Consider the following 25,659-nt stretch of genomic DNA (forward strand, 5'->3'; position numbering starts at 1 on the left):
TGATACATGCGCATGGCTTTAAACAAAAAAACAGTCGTCATACTGAATTCTGGCACACATTCAGCTAGCAGAAGGCAAGATAAATGTAGCCTAATCTAATCTGTCCTTTTTCAATTTCAGATTAAACAAATATTCTCTGAATATCTGAGGGAATTTATGTCTGTAATGATTTTTAAAATTACAAAACAAACTGAATTTATTTTACACGTAAATAGATGGTAAAATTCTTATTCATTTGCTACATTATCATCCATACTACGAATAATTGTATATTATTGTATATTATTACAAAACATTTTCTAATTGATTGTGACGATCACTAGATTCTAAAACAATCACTTTCATGTTAGTTTCCTCTTTAAAATTGCTGGTGTGTGCAATTACTCTCAAGGCAAAATTCATTTCTGCAGAGTAACATCTAAGGGTCTGCATTGTCAGAACACAATGCAGACTTGATGAGACTATTTTACACAAGGCTCTGCATCAAATTCTGTCCTCAGATACAGAAGTCATTCGGAGTCAGCACCAATGTTCCCTCTTACCTTTGCCATCCATGTATGGAATAAATGTGTTCATGTCCACCAAGGCGTATGTGAATATGCACTACCCATAGAAACAAAAAGAATGGTTGTGGGAACTCTGCTAATCATCTTGGTGACATTTGAAACTATTCTGAGTAGTGGTGCCAGGTGTTCGGTATTAACCCAGACAGTACGGTATTTTCACCTCCTGTCCGGTAAAAAAATTTCAGAAAATACCGGACACCTAAAATGTCCGGTATTTTCTGATTTTATCTGGCCAGGAGGTGAAAATCCTGGGTGCTTACTGGTTTCTGCAGGGGAGATGTCTGGCCCGGAGCAAGGAGACAAGATGGCAGACGGCCGCCGGCAGCCTGTTAGGGCCAAAAAGCCTCAAAAGAATTTCTTAAAGGGGCCATGCTGGTTTTTTTAAATTTTTAAACTTTTTTTTGCTTAACAATTCTTGGGGTCCTTTTTTTTTTTTTGGTTCAACAACTGTGGTCTGCCCCGTTTTTTTTCCTCAACAGAATGTTTTCCCCAATGGTTTTTGGTTTTTTTTGGGGGGGGGGTCATTTCGATATTTTTGGTTAAACCATCTGGCAACCCTACTTCTGAGCAGCTGCACAAGTGCACAGTTTACAGGGAACACAGGTCAGCACTACAGAAATGGAGATCAGATGTCCCAATATTAAGGGTTTTGTCTTATACAGACAACTATTACCCAGCCATCTCCCCACCTAATTTTTTACACTTGTTGCCTGGTCAATCTAACTATCAACCCAGTCCTGAAGTCCTAACTCAGGCAAAACTGCCACTGACCTCAGTCTTAGGTAAAGATATAAGGACTGAGCCCTAGGCCCTCCTCCTTTCCCTTATGACTGTTTCATACTGTTTTCTGTGGAGTTACTCCTGATTTACACAGGTGCAAGTGAGAGAAAACTCAGGCCTCATGCAAACAAGTATGGTCATTGCACAGGTGTCTGCTAAGTCTCAGGGGCAGATTCAGGCCTCATATTTCCATAGCACTGTTGCACATGTATTGCAAAGGAACATTCTGAGACACTGTCTGCGGAAGAGCTATCCGTACCCATATACAGAATATGCAGCTGTGTAGGGCACCTGAAAATTTGGGACACCACTGGGTCTTAATATCCACACACACCCCTTCCTACTCCTGATCTGTGGCTGCTGCAGCCTGGCCAGTCTAACTTCATAGAGAAGGCAGCTAACTTAAATCAGATGAAGCCTGCCAGACCTATGAGCAGCACATTAAGACTGTGAAAGAGCCATTCGAGTGGTAATAAAGCCATTTAACAGGTATCTGAAACCACCATGTCTATACTGTCAGTTTCTGAATTTACTGTTATCATGAGCTTTCATGGGCATAGCCCACTTCTTCAGATAACTGGAGTGTTAGATGGTTTCAGTTTGCCTGTATAGACTAACTCAGCTACCCCCTGAAGCTTCTGAATTTACTGTATTAGTCCATGGAACTTGTGTTAAAAATTTGCTTTAAAATATTTCATTAGTGTGTTGCTGAAGATTAGAAAATCACAACTCTAAAAAATCTTCCCCTGGCTGCTGTCTGGCAGAGGGGCACCGATTTAACAGTATTGAGTAGGACCCCATAAATCTTAAGGACAGGGGAGGCCAACACTGGTATCCCAAGACATATTTGTCTCTTTAACAGTTAAAGTGCAGCTTTGTGACCCCACCCCCATAATCCTGCCCCATTCTCTACCTACCAGACTGGTTGGGGGTGGGAGGGAGGCAGGAGAAGCTTAGTATCTTTGCTTGCTGTGGAGTGATGAGGTAGGGGTTTCTGCCCAGCAGAGACAGGGATCTGAAGACTTCAGCCCTCCAGGGTGTGCCTGCTCAGGGCTTCAGCAGGAGCAGATGCTCCTGAGGTGCTTGCTACAGTTAAAGCCAATATCAAACATGATCTTAAGAGAATCAACATAGCAGAACATAGAATCCCTTCTAATTCTACCACTTAAAATAATGCAGAAATAGGATAGAGTACTTTGTTTCTTTAAAAAAAAATCACATACACGTAGACTTAATAATCAAAGTTAGTTTTGGTTTCATTCTATCGAAGAATCACATTGACAGTATTTATCATGACTAGCATTCACTTCAATGCAATGTGTATGTTTGGCAGATTGCTGAGAATTACAAACACATTCACCATGTTTAAGATTTTTTTGTAATTGATATTACATACTGTAGCATATCTCATAGGAGCTAATCCAAAACAGTGTGGTTGATAGGAATCTTTACATTCTTTTTCGATAGATGATTAATGTATCTTTAAAACATATCACTGGCCTAAGTTTTGTCAGAGCAGACTCTGGCATGATAGACTTTGCTCTGATGAAGTACTAATCCCATTTTTATGGGCAGTCTGAGAATTGCCTAGGGGCCACATAGGATGATGAGAGCCAACCCCTTGTTACGGGTTATACGGAAAAGAGCCCTGTAACTAAGGCACCAGTTATAGGTTACATTGTGAAGAGCCCCGTAATCCCTGCACTGGGACCAATTAAATGCCCAGTATAGGGCAGCAGGGATGATAGGCAGGTAGTGCTCCCTTGTGGCAGGATATCTGGCCTGCACTGACCCTTTAAGGGTTAAACCCAGCCCTGCAAGAAGGATGGTGTGGTGAAGCCAGTAGTTGAGGCAGAGACATCCAATTAGGGCCCAGCTGGGACTGTATAAATAAGGGCTTCTGGAGAGCATTGCTGACCAGGCCATGAAAAGTCCAGTTGGTGGCACTGTGAGGCTAAGGCAGGCTAGTCTGTACCTATCCTGGCTCCATGCTGTGCCCTGGAAGCAGCCAGTAGGTCCGGTTCTTACCCTCCTGCCTAAAGGGGCTCCATGCATTGCCCCCACCTCAAGCACCAGCTCCACACTCCCATTGACTGGGAACCATGGCCAATGGGGGCTGCAGGGGCTGTGCATGTGAGCAAGAGCAGCATGTGGAGCCTCCTGGTCCCCCCCACCTATGAGGCAGACCTGCTGGTGGGTTCCAGAGCACAGCCAGATAGGCCTTCATCCCTCTGTGCCGCTGACCAGGAGCTGCTCAAAGTAAGCCCACACCCCAATCCTTAGACCCAACTCCCTACTGCCAAACCTGGAGCCCCCTCCTACACTCCAAAACCATCATCCATGGTCCCACCTCAGAGCCTGCACTTGCAGACAGAGGCTGCACTCCCTCCTGCACCAGAACTCCCACCTCAACCCATAGCCCCCTCTGACATTCCAAATCTCTCGTCCCCACCCCAACCCCAGAGCTGCCTTCCACACCCTGAACTCCTCATTTTTTTGTCTCATTCCAGAGCCCAAACCCACAGCCCCTCTCCCACCTAAGTGTAAGTGAATAAGGATGGGGGGGGGGGAGGAGTCACTAAGGGAGGGAGTAATGTAGTGAGGGGGGAGGGGCACCTCGGGGAATGGGTGGACCTAGCACGTTCAGTTTTGTGCATGTAGAAAGATAGTAACCCTAATCATAGCTGGTGAAAGTTCCTTCTCCCAAGCAGTTCCTCCCTTCTGGAACATAAGCCCCTTTCTCTCTTTTGTGAGCTGACTCTTCATCTTTTTCTAAATTTTATTTAGTTACTCTCTCTCCCTCTGCTATTATTTAACACTTTAAACATTTTGGAATAAGGTTTTATATAAAAGATGCTGAACAAAGTGACATTGTTTTGTGCAGTAACTGATAAGTCTTGGGGGCCAGATGCAGGCAGTCTAAGTCATGTGTACAGCAGTAGCGGTACCACAGTTAAGAATAAAAGAGTTAGGTTCATCTTCCTTTTTCAAATATACCAATAATCACATTCATAGCAACTGCAGAATCTGACCTCTGAACTTCAGATGATAAAGCTGAGCCCAATATAACTCTTTTTTCAATTTTAGCAGTGTTTCTTTTCAATATTTCGCTTTCATATAGATAGTGTCTTTCAACCTGTGGTCCACAGACCCCTGGGGATCCATGGATTTTGTTTAAAATTTCCAGAGGGGGTCCGCAAATGAAAAACAAAGGTGGAAATCTCTGATTCAGATATACCATGGCATCCACATTTTAATTTCAGCAAGGTAAGAATAAAAGATTAGGTCTAACTCAGCAAGATAAACTGAAATAGCAATACTGTAATAAGCCGTTTTATTCATAAGGTCAAGCCAAAGATTTTGATGTTTTGACGAGGCTGAAGCTTAAAACACAACTTTGAGGAATCCTACAGCTTTCTGGTATGTGGTCATATGAAAGCTAAGAATAAAACATGGCAGTCAGAAGATGAAGATCAGTACTAAAAGATCCACTAGATGTTCAAGACAGCACTACAAGGATTCCCTGATAATGAGAACCCACATCAAAAGCTGTGATACCATGACAAAAATCAACAGAACCTAGATGACTTCACATTGTAAGCAGTGGGATGTTAATGAAAAAGACCTTACTGAAACGTAGGTGGGACTGCAGATAGCATAGCTGTTGGAACAATTGTAGTTTTGTCTCCTTTGTATTCAAAATTTGCTTAGTTTTTCTGCAAGACAGAAACTGGAATTCATAGGCTTAAAAATAGCTTTCAGTTATAAAAGTTGGGGGTTAAATATCAGATATTTGGCATCCAAAGCAGAACTGGAAAAAAGTCTGCATTTGTCTGGTTGTACGCTGGGAATGAAATTCTACTGTTCCAATGTACCTCTTTCAGGCCTCAAAGCCATAAGATTTACATAAGATTTACATATGGTGCCCTTTGTGGTAGAATCTGGGCACCTCCCGTTCATTAGAAGCATACTATTAAAAACAAACATAGCAATCCATGCTGGAAGTTTAAACTCAGAACAGAGTGATAATAAATAGAATCCCCCTTAATAAGTGAATCATCTTGTTCAGAACAATTGCTGCTCTCACACTGACAATGAATTTTCACAGAAGCCAGGGAAGCAACATTTATTATTTTGGTATTATCAATTAAAAAGGGTCTACATTCTGACAAAAGAGAAAATTTGCAAATGGAGACAAAACAAACATACTGAAATAACCAAGAATTATGTTTTAATTCTTTAAACATTGTGGGTATGGTACGATCATTTGAACCACAGAGACAAAATAAAAGAATGTAAAAAATTATGCGTATGGTGCTCCACCCTCTTGCTAAGACATGGTACAATATACTAAAAACATTTTAAAATGTAATTAAGATTGCCATTGCATAGCTTTTGCTCAGGAGTAACTAAAATTTCCTAGAAAATAATGCCATGCACAGAAAAAAACACAAAGAAATACAGTGTTAATAACAGCACTGAGGAACCAGCTGCAAAGTACATTCCAAGGATAAAATGTACATCAAATCCTTGCAACCAGAAGGAATGAAATTATGAATATAATTAAAAATCTCTACTTTAAAATGTCATTTGTAAAACACACACTAGTAACTCTATTTAATGTTTTCACCTGCGTTTCTTTAAATGGAATGGGGAAATAATGCCTGTACTGTATCAGACTAACCTAGTAAATAAATCAAATGAGTTTGGAATGATTATTCAGCATTGGCCTATCAAAACAGATGATAGAAGTCATTTATTGGGAATACACTGAACTGATGATCCGTTTAGAAACAAATTAAAATGAATGTAGAAAATCTTTTTAAAAATAAATTAAAATTAGTTCGATCACAGTGAGATTGTGTTTGTATGCCTCTTCTCTTCCACACAAAATGTACTTAAGCATTTTAAAGTCAAGAACATGAAAGGAAAATGGCTACCGTGATGCAAAAAATATCTTTGCAGTAAGAATTTCTCAAATCATGAACCAAGGAGATCCATAAGGAGATAACCAGGTTATAAGCTAAGTGGAAACATTTAGCACAATTTAAGACTGCCTAAGAAATTTTCTCTAGCACAGATGGGGTTTGATTTTACAAATACTGGTAAAAATGTTAGACAAGCTGTTTTATCTAATCAATATTTACTCAAACGGTGCAAAATCTGTGATTCATACATTACAGCAAACCACAAATGAGATATTAAGTTTTGCTGATGTCCCAAAATATAAAAGCACTTTTTGAAAATGGTTAAACATGGTGCTTTAGATGGACTTCAGAAGGGTTCTGTTTAATGAAAGGTCCGCAGCTCTACTGTTGCTAAATTCAGTGATTATGAAAGAAGGTTTAAGGATGTTTTCGATTCTCTACATTTCTCAGCTGTCTATCGTTTTAGTGATACTTGCACATTAGTAATAATGAAACTTCTATTTTATACAAAAACTGCACAGACCTTGAACTGCATTTCATACAATGCTTAAAAAAGATACTTTGGTACATTTCTGGAGGCAATCAATGCAAAACAAGAGAAAGCAGTTCTTGCAAACATGGCGTCACTTAAGAAATGATAATCGCACGGAAACATAAAATGAGATCAGTTTCTCATTTAGAACTAAAAAGTAACTTAACAGCAAAATTTACATTTGCATCATGGTATTTAACAAGAAAACTTTCTTTGTATCTCTACTATAGCACTTTTTAACAGGATTTGGTTACCAAGGAAACAGGTCTGGCCCGGTATTAATTTGAAATAAATTTATTTCAGAAGCCAGTGTCAGAAGTACAATACTGATAATTTATTTTTTGTAAAATTGCTCAAGTTCAGGCTTTTGTATCTAGAGCTGTTTAGTTTCAATTTCTGAACCACTTTTGTTTGAAATAAACCATACTGTATTGAGCTGATGTTCATTAAACTGACAGGGCCATCTATATCTATTTCTAAAAACATTATGCATTAAAATAAAAAGAAATACTGTAGGTTTTCTTTGGCACCTGATATAGAAAAATATCTCTAATAAAGCAAAATAATCTTTATTTAAGCATTCACGGAGCACATTGAAAGACCGCTTCCTATAGTAGAAATTAAATATTTTTCATTTTTCTTATCCAGCTTAACTTTTATTTTTACATTTTATCTACAAGTCCAATAATTTTCAAAATAGATTTTAAAATGCACCAAATCAATAGTCTTTTAAAAAATTCTTTTGTTGCATAAGCGTTGCCACGCCCTTATTACCTATGATTATTTTAACAGACATGATTGCTTCACTTTCACAACAGATTATTTTATCAGGTGAAAACAATCGTCATGCCAATATGTGAAGCCATACCATTAAGTATTAGATTATTGTTTTTTAAAATTAACTGTTCGATACATTTTTATACTGAAAGCTACATTTTAAAAACCACTTTGTCTTTGCAGCACTGAATGAGAAATCTACAAAACATGCAAATCTCAACCTACCTGTGTGTACCTCCTAATGCAGTGTTAACATGGCAGTATACCCAGCCATTTTTATGTAAAGCGATGGAGATCAATTGAATTCTCGGTCTTCTCGATAAATTTTTAGAAGCAGTTGTCAAAAATCAGATGGGAAGCAGCTTGAATACACTGATCATAAGAACTGAATTTATCAGTAGGGAAAGCAGGAGTGGGGGGGGGGGGGACAGGAGATGTCCACATCCAAGGTTTTCTGAAACTGCAACACAACGTAGTCTCCCTCCCACCTACAGAGGGTTCAATGAGTGAAGCTGACCACTGCAAAGGCCACTTGTCACATTTGCTAAAAATCAGCCTATTGGTATCACTGCTGAAAATACAAACTCGATAACCAAAGCCCATTGCACAACGTGGACTGCGTAAGAGTTAAAAATAGATTTGACGTGCCTCCTACCTGCATAATAAATATGTACGTTTCAAGTGCTTTAATTTGATATTCACATTAATTAACAATACAGCATACATTATTTAAACTACAGTAAATACAAGAAAAAGGGTGACACCATGTGGAAGCAGAGTTTGCTTTTATAAAAAGGGCTAATACTGTATTTTGAATGTTATGACAAGCTAACAGATCACTATACTGTAAATGAAAGAGAATTTTAAAGGTGATGCTTAAATATCTAAGCCTGTAATGAAGCACAAACAAGTCTTCACTATCACATATGGCACACAGAGCATTTACATACTCACATTTGAAATAGTAGGCATGATATAATGAATTCTATACACAGCATGCACACAGCACAAGCAACATTAATCCTGCCTGCCATTTTAGGCTTGCAGGAATAAGATACATACTGCAGCACGGCTCTGGTAAGGGTGGAGGCAAGGGACAGCTCACCTTAAATGCAGTATCTGATTAATGTTGTAAGTGACACTGCACATCAGCTACAGTCTTGATTCAACTGCGTGGGAGGGAACAAAGAAAAAATGTCATCAACTGGTGATGCAAGATGAGCCCCAGTCACTAAACAGTGTGCAGAAAACTCTAAATTCTGCAATAATGCAGTAATAGGTATTTCAAACTCTTATCAAAACCTGCTTCTACAGTGACAGCATCCTTCTGTTGAGGAAAATAAACCAATCTTTCTGCTCACTGAAGAAATGCTGGAATGGCTACAGTAAGATACTCCGGGTGAAGAAAGATTTCATGCAGTATGTATTAGGTTCTGGATGCATTTGCTATGCTCTCTTAATTTTTAAGCTTACACTATTTTTTAATTAATAAAAGACAATACCAGAAAAAATGCTCAGCAATTCTAAACATGTAATTTTGATGTAACATATAGCAATTCTTTTTCTACAGCTTATCAAAATCCTGAGCAGTATTGACAAAACCACAAGATCACAGGGTCTGACTGCACCATCAGCTGTCTGTGTCAATGCTACACCCTGTTAACCACAAGCAATGTTAGAGCTAAATATATCTGCAATGCAGAAATGGCAGATACTTTGTTGTTTAGAATTTTGATTAAATTGCATGTTCCTCCACTCTTAGAAATAATAAAATAAAGAGAGAATAAACATAAATGCCATGCTGGTTTCCTTCACATACTGTATATATCAGACGCTGCAGACCATGAAAGCCATCATAAGTATACTGACCTAAATAACGCTAAGAAGACTTAAGCAGCATACAAACATACTCACTATCAAAGCAAGAAAAGCAAAACAATGATTGTCTAATCAAACTGAAAGCAACTACTCACTACCGTAGTATGAATTCTACGTACTGTATGGGCACATCTCATGTTATGGTGAGATGCAATGCTCCTTTGTTTTTTCTCAGAAGCTTTTCTTAGCTACAGTTGCACAATGACATTCTGACATCATGGAGGTCAATGCAACCACTGAAGTGTTGTCGGGGGGGGGGGTTTTATGACTAGACTGATTTTAAAAAATTTAATCTGAAGAAATACAAAATGCCACAAAATTTATTTAATATCTTTCTTCTATCTTCTGAAATTAATACGGTGCATCTTGTTTGGCTGCGTACATTAAATTGGTATCATCCTCTGCAGAGATTGTGATAGGGTGATCGTGGGAATTAGATTTTTCTAAATTAGTAGAGGTATACATTTCCAAAAATGCCTTACATTTTCCTGAAACACTCAAATTATGGTCAAATGTTTAACACGTGGAACAAAAATATACAGAGCTTTAAAAAAAAAAGCTGCTTATCTGAGGTTTTGAAAAAATGCCTAGTAAGCAAAAGCTGTTTTGCTACATTTCCATTGTCAATGTGTCCCCAAGGGAAGAAGGAGAGAAATGGAACAGCTTGCTGTGATCGGTACTACATTCCCTTAAGAATGAACTGCCAGGTGAGTGAAACAAAGTCTAAAATCTACCTGGTTTAGAAAGTGGATTTCCTTATTTTTGAAAACATTTTCTGTGGCTCATCAATTCTTCTTTCTCTCCCTTCCCCAAACCACATACAACTAATACCTATTTAAATGCTGGGAAACAGAGGGTTTATTCTTAAATGCTAGGAAACAATCTGAATACATTTTATCCAAGTTTTTTAAACCTTAATCTTATTTAGCCAATGCATCATTGAATGTAAATTGTTTCTACCCTGGTATTGAAGTGAGTGGATGTTTGTATGCATTACTAACTATTTTTCTGTGCAAATTCCAATCTTATGTAAGGGACAGCTAATAATGACTACAACGTTAATTCAGAAAATAAATTACACAGTAATAACTAGAGATTGCCATACAAGTATGTAGATATTAAATGTAGGCCTTTCTAATAACTAATAAGATTACCTGATCAGATGCTAAAGGTTCTTTCTGTTTGCTTTATTTTAGTTAAAGTGAATATTTCTCTCTGAAACTGGGAGATTTTTCACTATGAAAATATATCCAGCTTTGGCATTTTGTCCTGTTTGGTTTAAAGGCTGAGGATCAGATGATCCAAGCAGTATGTGCTTTAAAATATGCAGAATCCCCTTCCATAAATAACACATCTGTCACATAGCAATGAAACCAGGCCAGCAACAGAAGAGGATAGAGTTATAAAAACAGCTATCATTCTAATACAGGATTACAAAATAACTGAGTTACAAAATTGCTTTTTGTGAGGAACTGTCTGTTCATACAAATACTGCAGCACACAATTAAAATGTTTAATCCCAGGAAAGTTCAAGACTTGGCAAGAAATGCAAGATACATAGTCCCAGTCCTGGCCATTTTAAAGCCATGGTGAAAGTCCTATTAACTTTAAAGGGAGAGGATTTGTGTCCCATGTCAGTAAAGTATATGAGCTTACAGGGAAGTGTGGCAGCATGCTAAATTTTTGGGAGGATATAAACCAATTATCCAAATTGCCAGGTTTGCTTTAAGATGAGTAATACAACTAGAAGCAGATTTCAACAGGATTCTAGGCGTAATCTATCCCTTCTGTCTAATCTGTCTGGCTGTGTCTGCATTGGCAAGATTTAGCACAAAAGCAGTTTTTTACACTGGCTGCAAGTATTTATGCAAGAACACTAACGTTCTAATGTACGAAATCAGTGCTTGCGCAAATACTCTGACTCTCCCGCTCAGGGATAAGCCCTCTTGCGCAAGTATTCTTGCGCAAGAGGCCAGTGTAGACAGGCAACGTTAATTTCTTGCGCAAGAAAGCCCGATGGCTAAAATGGCCATCGGAGCTTTCTTGCGCAAGAGAGCATCTACACTGGCACAGATGCTTTTGCGCAAAAGCACATCTTTTGCGCAAAAGCACATGCCAGTGTAGACACTCTCTTGTGCAAATACTTTTAACAGAAAAACTTTACCGTTAAAAGTATTTGCATGAAATCGTGCCAGTGTGGACGCAGTCTCTGAGAGAGGGCAAGAATAGGGCAAGAATCTTTGTGTGTTTCAGGTAATAAGAGGCACCTGCACAGAAATTTGCCTATTCCTGATGCCCAAGTGCCTCACCTCTGTTGACTCATCAGGGAGCAAGGCTGTTTTGACCCTGTGTTTGTCTCTCTCATTTTACAAAGTATGCAATAATGGACTGTTTTCAGCATTGACATGCATTCCTGTGATCATGTATTTGCATGGATTTTCTTGTGGCTCTCTTAAAAGTGAATTTCAGTAAAAAAAATACATTTCTGAGGTCTTCCAGAAAGTTTTGTGATGAATTATTTACATAATCAATGAGAGATGATACTGCAAAGGGTGCAGTTTAGGCATTGCTGAAAATCAACCCTTAAATTCTTAGGCTATGCTAGAGACTTCAGCTTGGTCTACATAAAGATTTTGTACAGGTAGCACAATTTTGGTTAGGGGGTGTATTTTTTGACATAAATATTTGCAACTGTACAAAACCTAGTGTGGATGCAGGTGTTTCACTATAAAGGTGCCTTTGAACAGTACAACTTACTCTCCTTCCCAAATGAGATAAGCTATTATAGTATAACTGTGCCCAGACTGGGGGAGGAAAGAGGGAGTTGTACTGCTTTAAATATTTTGGTTCAGTAAAAATACTACAATTTAGGTTTAGAGGCAACAAAGCTATCTAGGAAATCAGATTTTCAGTTTCACAGGAAATTCCATGATTTAGAAAAATGTTCCATTCTGAAATGGACCAAAACAAACAAAAAAAATGTTTTTTCAAAATTAACTCTAAAGCAAAATTTCAACTTTTGCATTGTTTTGGGTCAATCAAAATGTTTCATTTTGAGGAAATCAAAACATTGTTCCAACTTTGACTTAACTTGTTTTAATATTATAAAAAAATTATTGTTTGAAAAGTCATTTTGATATGAAAAATGGAGTATTTTGTTCCACTAGTGTTAAAATGAACATATTTATTGACGAAAATGATATTTTTAATTGAAAAACTGTTAACAAATCATGTCAATGAGTTATATTACAAAAGTCTCAGAGAAAGGCCTGTTTGAATCTGGTTCTCTTTCCCTCTGTAGTTCAGGTAATACCTTTCTAGCTTGAAGTCACACCTTTGTTTTCCCCAGGGCTAGCCTTACCATGAGGCGAACTGAGGTGGCCGCCTTAGGTGCCAAGTCTGGGGGGGGGGGGGGGGGGGGATTTGCCACTAGGACCCAGAGTGTAGAAAATTGTGTCTGCTGCTGGTGCATATGTATTCTCTTTGCAGTACCATGAGAGGAGTAGAACAGGAAGAAGGCAGAATTGAGACCTTTCAAAGTTTTAGCCCAAGTTTTAGCATGGGGGCGTCATTTGAGCTCCCCACCTCAGGTGCCAAAATGTTGTGGGCTGGCCCTGGTTTTCCCCCACCATAAACATGATAGATCTTCATCTTTTTAGGGAGCCTGTACTGCCTTTCCTCGCAGCCATGTTCTAGAGGAGGGTTCTCTTGCACTCTGCATACTCATTTTGTTTCAGTGGCAGACCACTTTGTGCTAGATCCCATGTGTATCACACAATAGGGATACATGAGAAGGTGGGATCTGTGCCTTTTGCATTTTATTTCCCAATAATTTTTGGATGAATGTTCTACTGGATTTTTAGGCCAGATACCCATTATTGTTGAAGAGTCCACTAACTTCAACAGCCATGGGCCACAGCTGATTTCATCTGGTTTTTAATGCCATCCATCCAGCAGCCTTTTTATCATGGAACTAATGGAATTAAAAACACAAATATAAGGGATGTAGTTTAGCTCAGAGATTAAAAAAGACAAATTGGTCCACAAATTGCTATGATTCGCTCCCTTACATATTTTCAAAAACCTCACCCTGGAATCTCAGCTATGCCTAATGTTCACTCGGTATAGTTGAGAGGGAGGGGACCATAAAGGAGCCAATTGTAGCTCCTTTGTCATAATCCTGTATTCATAATACCATGACACGTAGGAGCCTCAGGCATGTACCAAGAGTGGGACCCACTGTGCTAGGCACTGTACAGTCAGAGGACAATAAGACTGATTCTTTCCAAATAACTTAGTTCCTTGATGTTATGATAAGACTCAGTGTGGAACCTATGTACTTTAGAACAGTGTTTCTCAACCTTTTTCTTTTTTATAAAGTACCCGCTTTAGAAAAAAATTGTAAGTACCCCCAGTACCTACAGTTTTCAGACACAAAATTTTTTCTACCATTGCAACACATTTGTTTAAACAACTTAATCGTAGCCGGGTGGGCGATGAAATTTGTGCGTGTAAAAAGTACAAATATAAGGAAGCGCTGTAAAACTTAAAACAAAAATTCAGTTGTGTTGACGTACCCCCAGACTTCTCTTGAATACCCAAAGGGTACTCGTACCACTGGTTGAGAAACACTGCTTTAGAACATTTACTTACCCTCCTACTTGTGCTACTCTATGCCAGTTGGGTACAAGCCCTAAAAGCCAGTATTTGTAGCCAAGAAAACCATTCTAGCAATTGCTCCTTTCCCTCCTCCACAACCTCTACTTTGGAAGCTACATGATAGAGCAATGTGAAAACCAGTTGTGCCTACACTAGTTAAGATTACCTGCACACCAAGGGTATGTCTACACTACCTCACTAGTTCGAACTAGGAGGGTAATGTAGGCATACCACACTTGCAAATGAAGCCCGGGATTTGAATTTCCCAGGCTTCATTTGCATAAGCGGGGAGCCGCCATTTTTAAAACCCCGCTGGTTCGAACCCTGTGCAGCGCGGCTACACGGGGCTCAAACTAGGTAGTTCGGACTAGGATTCCTATTCCGAACTACCTAGTTCGAGCCCCGTGTAGCCGCGCTGCACAGGGTTCGAACCAGCGGGGTTTTAAAAATGGCGGCTCCCCACTTATGCAAATGAAGCCCGGGAAATTCAAATCCCGGGCTTCATTTGCAAGTGCGGTATGCCTACATTACCCTCCTAGTTCGAACTAGGAGGGTAGTGTAGACATACCCCTAGATATTCCTTAACATTGGAGATCTGATGGGATTTTTCTCTCAGGAGCAGTGCAAAGGGGTCAGACTGCAAAACAGAACCTGTTCTACTATCTAGCTCCTGTACAGGGGTATGCACTGGTTCCCTGCATGCCTCCCCCAAAGCACAGCTGCGCCCCGTTTCCCTGCACTTCCTCCAGGCCCCGCAAAACTGCTGAGCCAAGAGCCTATTCCCTGCCCCTCACTCCCCTTGAGTCTAGCCCCGGTTTCCGGCACCTCCCTCCTCCTGCAGCCAAACTGAGCTCTGAGCTCCACACACACATCCCCCACCCCACAGCCCAGCCCAGCTCAGCTCCCTGGACCTCCCTACTCTGCAACCCAGCTGAGCTCAATTTCCCTGCACCTTCCCCCAAACCATGCAGACATGCTGAGCCAGTGCTGATTCCCTGCCTCTGCCTTCCTCCCTCCCTTTGGCTGTGTCTACACTGGCATGATCTTGCGCCAAAGCGGCTGCTCTTGTGCAAAAATTTGCTGCCTGTCTACACTGGCTATGTGTTCTTGAGCAAGTACACTGTTGGTCTCATGTATGAAATCAGGGCTTCTTGCGCAAGAACTACGATGCTCCTGCTCAGGAGTAAGCCCTTCTGTGCAACTATTTTTGCAGAAGAGGCCAGTGTAGACAGGCAACATGAATTTCTTGTGCAAGAAAGCCTTATAGCTAAAATGGGCTAAAATGTCCACACTGCCATAGATTCTCTTGTGCAAAAGCACAGTTCGCACATGGCAGTGTGGATGTGTTCTTGCACAAGAACTCTTGCACGAGATGTTCTTGCGCAAGAAACAACCAGTGTAGACATAGCCTAAGAGTTTCCTCACATGAGCAAAATGAATTTTGTGTTGTGCACCAGTATTGAGTTCATGTGGCTTGTTTGGATGTGCCACCCAAGTTAATAAATATTTTTAAACCTCTACCTTTTCCCTCTGCTGCCATGTCTCCTCCCCTTTGTCCACTTGGGGCACTGGGTATGCATCAAATCGTGAAATCGCATTTACCTTTCGAAAGTCTATGCAGAAACACACAGCCCTGTTCAGTTTCAGTACTAAGACGATGGAACTTCGCCAATCACTATCAGATTCTTCAATCACTCCTAATCGCAACATATTCTGCACTTCCTCTCACACCGTGTCCCACATCTTCCATGGTAACAGGCGGATGTCATGGCATACTAAGGAAGTACTGCCCGGGGCTGCCAATGGTACTTTTGGATAGTCCCTGAGAACTGCCAACACTTCCTGATGCTGGTCTGCTCCCAGCTCGTCCCCCAACCCTACCTCCTTGGGACCTTCTAACTCCCCTGCCCAGGTTCCCAAGTCGACAGGGAGTGGAGAGGGGTCTATTAACAGACTCTCTCATGGGTTCCATTTTTTAAATAAGTTAACGTGGTAGACCTGCGTCCCCCACCTCTACCAACCGGACCTCGTAATCTACGGTTCTTACTTTACGGATAATCTCAAAAGGGCCCTGCCACTTTGCTAACTATTTCAACTCCTTCATGGGCAGCAAGAGCAGTATCCTATCCCCCGGTATAAATTGTCTCAACTTAGCCTCACGGTTTTAATACTCTTCCTGTGTCTCCTGAGCCTACAGCAGATTGGCCTTGGTGAAATCCCCTAACCACTGCAGCCTTTCCCTCAAGTGTAACACATAGGGAATTGAACCCTGGACCTGTGATTCTTGCTCCTCCCATTCTTCCTTAACTAGATCCAGAATGCCCCTCGGTTGTCGCCCATATAAAAGCTCAAAAGAGGAAAACCCAGTGGATGATTGTGGGACTTCCCTTATTGAAAACAGTAAAGCTGGTAACAACTTATCCCATTCCTGAGGGGCCTCATCCGTAAAATGTCTAAGCATACTTTTAAATGTTCAATTAAATCGTTCGACTAGCCCGTCCATCTGTGGGTGGTAGACGGACAGACTCAGGTCCTACATAATTCTGCCATCAATCTAGAAGACACATTGGTCCCCTGGTCGGTCAGTATCTCTCGTGGACCCCACCCGAGAGAAGATCTTCACCAATTCCCCGGCTAGCCTAGGGGCTGTAGTATTCTTTAAAGGAACAGCCTCGGTGTACCTCGTGGCATAATCCACCAGGCCTAATATGTATTGATAGCCTGCCTTGGACCTTTCTAAGGGACCCATAAGGTCCATAGCTACCTGGTCGAAGGGTACGCTGACCACTGGTAATGGTACTAAAGGTGCTTTTGGCCCCAACTGGGGCTGGATCAGCTGGCACTCCGGGCAGGAGCTACAAAAGTCCTGTGCTTCCCTATGCATCCCAGGCCAGAAAAACCTTTGGGTAATTCGCTGAAGGGTCTTTTCCCTCCCCGAGTGGCCAGCCCAGGGATTAGCATGAGCTAGCTGCAATATGTGCCTTCGGTAACCCGTGGGTACTAATAGCTGACGTAGGGGTCCTCATTAGTCTCCTGCCTCCATTACCCAATATAGACGGTCCCCTTGTACCTCAAAGTAGGGCCCTTGGGGCCATCCTTGCATCATGTCTCACTCTCAGTCACCTGTCCTGGCTTGCTCCCAGGCCCTCGATAGGAAGGGATCCTCTTTTTGTTCCTGCAGGAAGTCTTTGCCTGTCACCCAGTCAACCGGGTTGTTTGGGCCTCCCCAAGGTGCTGCCCCTTGTATCTTGTTTTTTTTAATTGCCAGCTTCTAAGCGGCTAAGGCACTCTTGGGCTCCCTGGCGTTTCTCTCTGGAACCAACCATTGACTCCAAGCCCTTACAATTTGTTGGAACCCCCGCCAGTCCCGCCCCAACAGCACGGGGTATGACAAGTTCGGAGTTAGAGCAACTTGGCATATTACCTCTTCTACCTCATCTTATATCCGTACTCATGCCGAGTAGGGCAGCACATCCCTGTGGACGCACCGCATCCACACTAGCGCCCCCACTGGTTTGGGTTCAGTAACCAGATCGGCCCTAACAATCATTTTCCCACACCCTGACTCTACCAGGGCAAGTACCAGGGTTCCTTCTACCTTCACCCGAACCATCAGCTTTCCCAAGTCCCAGGAGAGGGCCCTGTGAGTTAGGAGCACCACTTGGCTGTATGAACAGTCTATATAAGGACAGTCCCTTCAGAAATGGCCCCCCAGCCACATTCATAACACTCTCGGGTTCCTCCACTTCACGTTGGGCTGTGTCTTCCCTTGTTCCCCCAGCTCCTTTTCCCATCCCCGAGGCCTCTGTTTCGGCAGCGGCTAGTCTTTCTTCCTCCCTGTTCAGCAGAGGCCAACCTATCTCCCGCCTCCTTCCTCCTCAGGATGGGCAGGCTCTGTCCTGACTCTCACTGCATCCTTACTTCCGCCCCCCTGACCTTCAGCAGCTAAATAATCCTCCATCAGGGTAACTGCTTCTGCGGAGGTCGCTGGTCGATGTCTACGCACCCAGCGCTGGGCCTCCACCGGCAGGATCTGTAAAAACTGTTCCAGTACTATAGTATCTGCCAGTTGGGTACTCATACGGCACTCAGGTTCTAACCACCTCCAGCAGGTCTCTAGCAATTTCTGAACCACCACCCAAGGATGAGCCCCTGAAGGGTAACGTTCCTACCGAAACTTTTGTCTATACATCTCGGCATACTAAGGAAGTACTCCTGCCCAGTCTAATATGGCTTCTTTCACTTTGTGATAGTTTAAAGCATCTCTGGCTGCCAAACCCCTATAAGCCAGCTGTGCGGGTCCAGTCAAGTAAGGGACCAGTAATGTGGCCCAATGCTCATTGGGCCATCTGGCTGCCGTGGCCACCCTTTTGAACGTTACTAAATAGGCCCCGGGGTCATCCTGAGGGCACATTTTCATTAGTCTTATTGATAGCTATAGGGTCCCTGTTGGGCCTTTCTCTACAGACCCCAAGACCATCCCCCCGGCTCATCCTAAAGCAACACCCTGCTGGAAACACTGCTCGTGCTGGGCTTGCTGCTGGTCCGCTAGCTCCCACAGCAGCTGTTGCTGCTGTTCTTGATTTTGTGCGGCTAATTGCTGCAACAATTGAGTCTGTTGCTGCTGCTGTTGCCGTTGTTGTTCAGCTAGCCACTCATACATCTTTGTTGGGTCCATCCTGCTCCTGTGTCCTTATTATATCTATATCTATATATTTTGTTTGTGCTCTCAGCTCCTCACCATCAAGGGCTAGGTTTGCCTACCCACATTCTCCACCATCTGTACAGGGGTATCGCCCTCAGCCCCCAGAGGGTCTCATCATCGGGCCAAGACCCCCACACCCTTACACCTCTTATCTACCCTGACACCAGTCCTCCCCGTGTCCTCAACCGGAGTTCTTTTGCTCCGGACCAATGTCCAGTCTTTTACTTTCCCACGTCACCCGCGGCACTCAGCCATAACTAGTGCCTCTCTTGGTGGGATAAGAGGGGGGCCTGGGCCTGCCCTCACTCTAGGCCCCAGCCCAGGACCCTAAGGATAGGAACCCTCATTCCTGTCCGGTTGGTGGTGGGAACTCCTTAACTCACCAACCCACGGGCTCCGAATGCCCCGTCCTGGGCTACTTCTGCCAGTCTGTCCATCCCCTCTCTGGGTCTTTGGCTGCCTCTTTGGCCACGCTGATCCTCCGTCTTCCCCTACGGCATCCAGTGTTTCGCCCTTTGAAGCCCTGCGCTTCCCAGGCTCCGCCCTTCCTCCGCCACAGCACCTCCCTGGATGCCAGGGCACGTAGCCATTGGCTGGGGTTGTGCACATGCGAGGCGCATCATGGCTGAGCAGCCCTGCATCACCTCTGTCCTGGGGCGGCCTTCTCTCCGCTGAAGGCTTCTGGACCCCTTTGGTGAGTGCGGGAGCTGGCGAGCCCCAGTGGCCAAGGGTTTGCCGCCCTGTCACAGCTCCTCTGAGTTTATCCACTAAAATCAACTTATTCTGAAAACTGTTGCTAAAGAAAATAAGATCTGTTATACAGAATTCAGAACAACTGAGTCTGGGATTAAACTAATGGGATTAAACTAATTTGGCATAAATTTAGCTGCTGACTACATGGAATAAAAGAATGCACCTCTGTATATGCAGTCTCAGAGAGGGCAACTCAATTTATGTCCATTCTCTGTAGTTTAAATTAATCTCTGTCAAACACATTTTAGTGAGACACTACAGCAGCATCTTGTCAGATGTGAACTACTATTATTAGTTGGTATGCCTTTGTGCACTGTTTATAGCAAACACTACCAAGAACAGATACTGATTCAACATCCTTGGTTACTGAGAATGTTCCTGCATTTTAATTTACATATTTACCTGCTGTCATAATGGCTCAGCATTATAGAGACAGGGGGTAGCAGCAAATTATAATCTATGGGTTTGGTTCTGCAGAAAGCATGTGCGGCGTGATGGGTACACATCTTCACCCCAGTGGAGTGCTGCAGTTGGCAGAAAGAGAGGTGGCTGGTGACCAATGTAAGTGGTCACCTCCACCTTCTTGGCCTTAAGTCTCAGGTATAGTCTGAAGGGGAAAAAGGAAAAATGGTGACCATTTCAAGGGATTTTCAGACTTTTAGTGATGGAATCTAGATAACCATGATGATGTGCTATGTAAGCACTTTAAAGTAGTGTAGATAGACAGGTGTGCTCCACCCCCACATCTGTGTAATCTCCCATTACAGTGTTGTACATCTTTATTTTGCATCAAGCACAGGGCCAAACCCTTATGAATACTGCCTGTGTGCACAAGTGATTAGGCAGAGGAAAAGTCTCGTCTCTCCGTCTAGGGCACCCATACCACAAGACAGCAGGAGTCCTAATGCCTGAGGGACTGAGTGTGTGATCCAGCTCACATGCTTTCTTGCCCTTGGCAGATCCAAAGGTGCATGGATTGCCAGGCAAGGGATATGCACAGGCCAAAACAGGAGGGTCACAGTAGACACAGGTGACATTGGACAACTTAATGTCAAACAGAAGAGTTTAGTAAATTGTGGTCATCACCACTTCATCTGGCAGGCTAGACATGTCAATCACATCACATTCATGAGTATAATAGCATAGTTCCTCAGCCCCGCAACAGGGTGCAGAAGACCTGGAGACAAACACACACACAAAACTGGGCTCACTACCACTTGCGAGGCTTTGCAAAGGTGTTTGCTGATTCTCCAGGGATAAGATGTATTTGCCGCTGCAGTCATGACAGGCTACATTCTAGTCGCTACATAAGCCAGGAATAAGGGACAATGCTTAGGATGAGAAGGCTGGTAAAATGCCAGTGAATGTACTTTCATTTAAAAAAAAATCAATGTATGACAGAGACAAAGAAAGATCCTATCACAGAAAAGTGATGGTTGGGGAGAGGTTAAGATTTTAAGAACTGTCACCAGTATGTCTGTATGCTGAGTGATTGTTTCACAGAGTTTTGTTCTTAGCAACAGTAGCATTCACACAGTCCTAAATAGGCTATGAAATCAACACACAAGTGATATGAATAGAGGAGCATTTACACCCTTGCTACCCTAGTTTAGAAAGGTATAGTTTTCTGCACGGCTGGGTTGACACAGCAGCAATTTATTAGTTGCCCTTTTTAAAAATGAAAGCTGAGGCTATGCAGAAAACAGTAAAAATTATAGGACATGTAATAGCAAAAGAAATGTGACTAGGCTAAACTATGTACAAGGGGATCCACCTTCAACTTTTACTTAAAGGGCAATTATATAGTATGCCATAACTTTGGTTCAGCCTTATCTTTGCTATAAACAGGGGCTTTAAATTGAGGAAACACAAACACTTGTGCTCTATAGACAAACTATAGACTCATTTTACAATTCCTGAGATTTTATGAAAACAAATCCCTGTGGACTAAAATGCAAACAGAATCCCTCTAAAAAAAAATCCCTTTACAGAATATGAAAGATGTGAGAGCTCTATAACCAGTGTAAACACCCTCACAAGTTGTGTTTCAATATTCTTCCTGTAACGTGGCATCTAAAACTGTCTCTATACTCAAAATGTGGCCTCACTGTCTCTTTGAACAGTATCTGAGCAACCGCTTTTGATGTGTGCATGGGCTAGCCCTCTAGTTCTACATCAAGAATCCTGTAGCTTTCTAGAAGGCTGCCAGACTGATGCTTTCAAGTATCTTACCCAGTATGACTCCCACACCCAACTAGAGAGTTGCAGTTAAGACAGAATTCCTTTTTTTCATTTTTTTTACCCTGCACTCATTACTTTAATTCCCCCCCCCCCATGTTAAATTCCATTAATCCTGTGTCAGCCCCCACCTAAGTATTTCCTAAGTCTTTTAAAGCTAATTTCCTTTCGGCACTTCTACTTTTATATCCCTTACTTCCTCTCCCCTCTGATCTTAGTGAGACAGTTAGTAACAGTCACAGTATTGGATGTCCACATTGCGGCCGACTCAAGTTCAGAGGACTCGGGCTGCAGGGCATAAAATTGCATTGCAGATGTTTGGGCTTGGACTGGTGCCTCTCTCTTCTGTCTTCACCTCCCTTCTCCATGTCCCCCACCGGGGAGCCCCAGAGCTCAGATTCCGGCTCAAGCCTGAATGTCTACACTGCATTTTACAGGCCCTCAATCCAAATCAGCTGACAACAGCAAGCAATAGGGCTGTGTCTAGACTGGCCAGTTTTTCCGGAAAATCAGCCGCTTTTCCGGAAAAACTTGCCAGCTGTCTACACTGGCCGCTTGAATTTCCGCAAAAGCACTGACTTCCTACTGTCTGAAATCAGTGCTTCTTGCGGAAATACTATTCTGCTCCCGTTCAGGCAAAAGTCCCTTTTGCACAAAGCTTTTGCACAAAAGGGCCAGTGTAGATAGCTCAGATTTGTTTTCTGCAAAAAAGCCCCAATCGCGAAAATGGCGATTGGGGTTTTTTTGCGGAAAAGCGCATCTAGATTGGCATGGATGCTTTTCTGCAAAAAATGCTTTTGCGGAAAAGCGTCCGTGCCAATCTAGACGCTCTGTTCCGAAAATACTTTTAACAGAAAACTTTTCCATTAAAAGCATTTCCGGAAAATCATGCCAATCTAGACGCAGCCGTAGGTGTTTAACTGCTCTATAGGCATTCCCACCAAGATCCTGAGTAGAAAGGAGTTCTTGTGAGTATATCAAGTTATTACACCCTGGATAGAAATACAGAGGCATATATGCTAAGTCATGCTTATAAATATCATATCCTGTGTAAGAGGAGCTTATTCATGAGCAAAAGAGGTCCTGCAGGAAAATTGTAAGAACTGCCCTACCTGGAATGGTTATGCTGAACTTTATGGTTTTTTGGGGGGATGGTTTGTTGATGGTGGTGGTGATTTTATTTTATTTTTTGCAGCGTAAGTTACCAGCAAAGTCAGCCTGAAGGAGAGGGTAAATTTGGATTGCAGTAGTCTCTATGTGCTCTGTTCATTGCGGGTTCAGATTCCACCAGCTCTCTCCCTACAGTTCAGTGGTCCCCAGACTTTTCATGGTTGCACCTTTCCCCCATGGGAGATGGGGCTGGAAGTGGAGCAGGAGCTGGAGGGTAGGGGACACAGACAGGAGTAAAAGAGCTGATTAGGCTGGAGCCCACAGCTGCAGGTTAATCTGGGTTTGGGAGCAGGGCTGGGAATGGAGCCATACCTTGGGCTCGGGCCAGGAACAGAAGCCGCAGCCAGGCTATAGTCAGGGGCCACAGCTGGGGGTCGAGCTGGAGCACAGTTCAAAGGCAGACTGGAGCTGGGTGGCACTCTCTCCCCACTGCCCCCCATAGAGGCTGGCTGAGGTCCCCTCTGTGCTTCCCTGAACATTCGCCATTCCCACCGCGGGGAAGGCACCATACAGTTTGCGGATGTTGCATAATACTTCTTTATACACTCCGTTTAAAGTCACTCATAGCTTTCTGAAACTTTGCCTTTCAGGCTAAAGTTTTGCAAGCTTGGCCTCATACAAAAATGCTTTCTTGTTCCCTCAAAGCTTGTGCAGAAACTCTTCAACTGTGTGGGAGAATGAGAATGAAAATAATACGTTTGATTATTAAAAACATACTTGTAACTTTTTTTGAACAGCCTGAGTGCTAGAACAAACAAAAGAGAAAGGTCTTCAGAAGTGCCAGTAAAAACAGCTTTGGATTTGACAGTTATCATAAAATCAACCATGTCACCTAAGAAGTCAGAGAGATCCCACTCTTAAAACCTGTGTGAACCGATTTCTTACTAACTCTAAACCACAGTCCTTGCAACTTGCATAGAGTTAAAACCACTCTTGTTGGGGGTCTGACTTACCAACAAAGAAAGGAACATTAAGACAGCAGGAAGTCTATTGCAAGCCTCTGCCCTCAGGTTTGGCTGCCCCTAAGTTTCCTACCACAAGGCTGTTCATCCCACCTGCTTTGTCCTCTCTCTGACTCTGGCCTAAGATTCCTTTAATAGGGCAGCCTAGTTCTGAAGTTTATTTTCCCCTTTTATTCCCTCCTGGCAAATATTGCTGGGATGGGTTGGCTTCAAACTTTTCTTCATTACCATTCATCAACTATACATTAATGACCAGGACTATTAACTGTAAATCCCACACTTTTAAACCCTCCTTTCCATGTTGCAGTGAAGGGTTTATCCACCCAGTCACACCCGTTCTTATGCTGACTTCACCCTATCATACCCGTCATATACGGGTCTCACTACTATGTTTAAGAACCATTTTAAAGCTCTGACAGACAAGAAAACCGTTTGTAAACATTGTTCTAAAAGGATGCCAGCTCTTCACCCCAATTAGCCAAACTGTACTGACTTAGCACAAACTTTATTTAAACTTAGACATGACGAGGTCTGTGTCGATGAGGCTCTAGCTGTTCTAAAAAAGCACTAGTCCTACATCAACTGACAGATGAAATCATTCTCACTAAACAAAGACTCAGCACCTTTCTGGCAGCCCAAAAGTGAAACTAGTTCTCGCCTTCTCTGTCTGCGCATCAGAATGAAACTCTGTTCATTTTAAGAACAAAACTAGTCTGCATCTGCAGCACTGTTAAAAATGACCTGTTAAAATGAAACTGCAGAAAAGGCTCTAGGTATAACAAGATGCAGGACAATGTAGCACTTTAAAGACTAACAAGTTGGTTTATTAGATGATGAGCTTTCGTGGGCCAGACCCACTTCCTCAGATCAAATAGTGGAAGAAAATAGTTACAACCATATATACCAAAGGATACAATTAAAAAAATGAACACATATGAAAAGGACAAATCACATTTCAGAACAGAAGAGGGGGGAGGGGGGATGCAGGGGGGGTGGGGGGGAAGGAAGGAAGGTAAGTGTCTGTGAATTGATGATATTAGAGGTGGGGAGAGTGGGACGTCTGTGAGCTAATGGTATTAGAGGTGATGGGAAAGCTCCTCAGATGGGAAAGCTGCATACAGTATTAAGTCACAGAACAATTTACATGTAACAACGAAAGCCTATTCCTGTCATATTACAAATCTAAAATAATAGAATTTCATAATCTTGTGTTCCCCTATCTGTTTATTTTATCCTCATGTTGTCCCTCATATTTAAATTGTAAGCTCTCTGAGGTAGGGAGGGACCATTTTTCTGTCATATATAATGGCTAACACACTGGGATCCTGATAGGGACCTCTAAATGCTACTACAGTACAAATAGTTATAATAATACACAGAGAATTATGTCCTTACTTTATTACTTTGAAACATCCTATAGTCCTCTATAACAGGGTTAAAATTTTGATTAATCGACTCTATAGATAGGTTATAGTTTTCTCTTAAGTTTTATAGGACTTTAGTAATGGGGATTTCAGCCAGTCATCCAAGACTAAAACCTGCTCTGTCCATAAACAAAGATGGACGTCATTTTACTGAGTCTCAAATACTGAAAAAAATAATAAAACTCTCCTTCATTCCTTTTTTCAGGAAAGTACAGTGCTTTTAAAACAACCAAATAAAACCTTTGGCATGGCCACAAGTATGTATTAGGAGTTCAACTGGAAAAGTG

At 42.3% G+C, this 25,659-nt stretch overlaps 1 protein-coding gene across 3 annotated transcripts in view; it reads right to left on the reverse strand.

Annotated features, from left to right (window-relative positions):
- Window positions 1-8,952, reverse strand: part of ZBTB38 (zinc finger and BTB domain containing 38) — a 35,799-nt gene extending 26,847 nt beyond the window's left edge. The window contains exon 1 of one of the 3 annotated variants that reach the window (XM_006119872.5): window positions 8,689-8,952. Coding sequence is in view for 1 of the 3 variants with exons in the window: in XM_025182993.3 (XP_025038778.2) it covers window positions 8,538-8,555 (18 nt within the window). In the remaining 2 variants the exon portion in view is untranslated. Of the gene's footprint in view, window positions 1-7,808 lie in introns of all 3 variants that reach the window. The other 2 variants (XM_025182993.3, XM_014571926.4) reach the window with 2 other exon arrangements.
- Between the last annotated feature and the right edge of the window lie 16,707 nt (window positions 8,953-25,659).

Source organism: Pelodiscus sinensis, chromosome 10, assembly GCF_052426305.1.
Source record: "Pelodiscus sinensis isolate ZL-2025 chromosome 10, ASM5242630v1, whole genome shotgun sequence".
In the NCBI taxonomy this organism is placed as follows: domain Eukaryota; kingdom Metazoa; phylum Chordata; order Testudines; family Trionychidae; genus Pelodiscus; species Pelodiscus sinensis.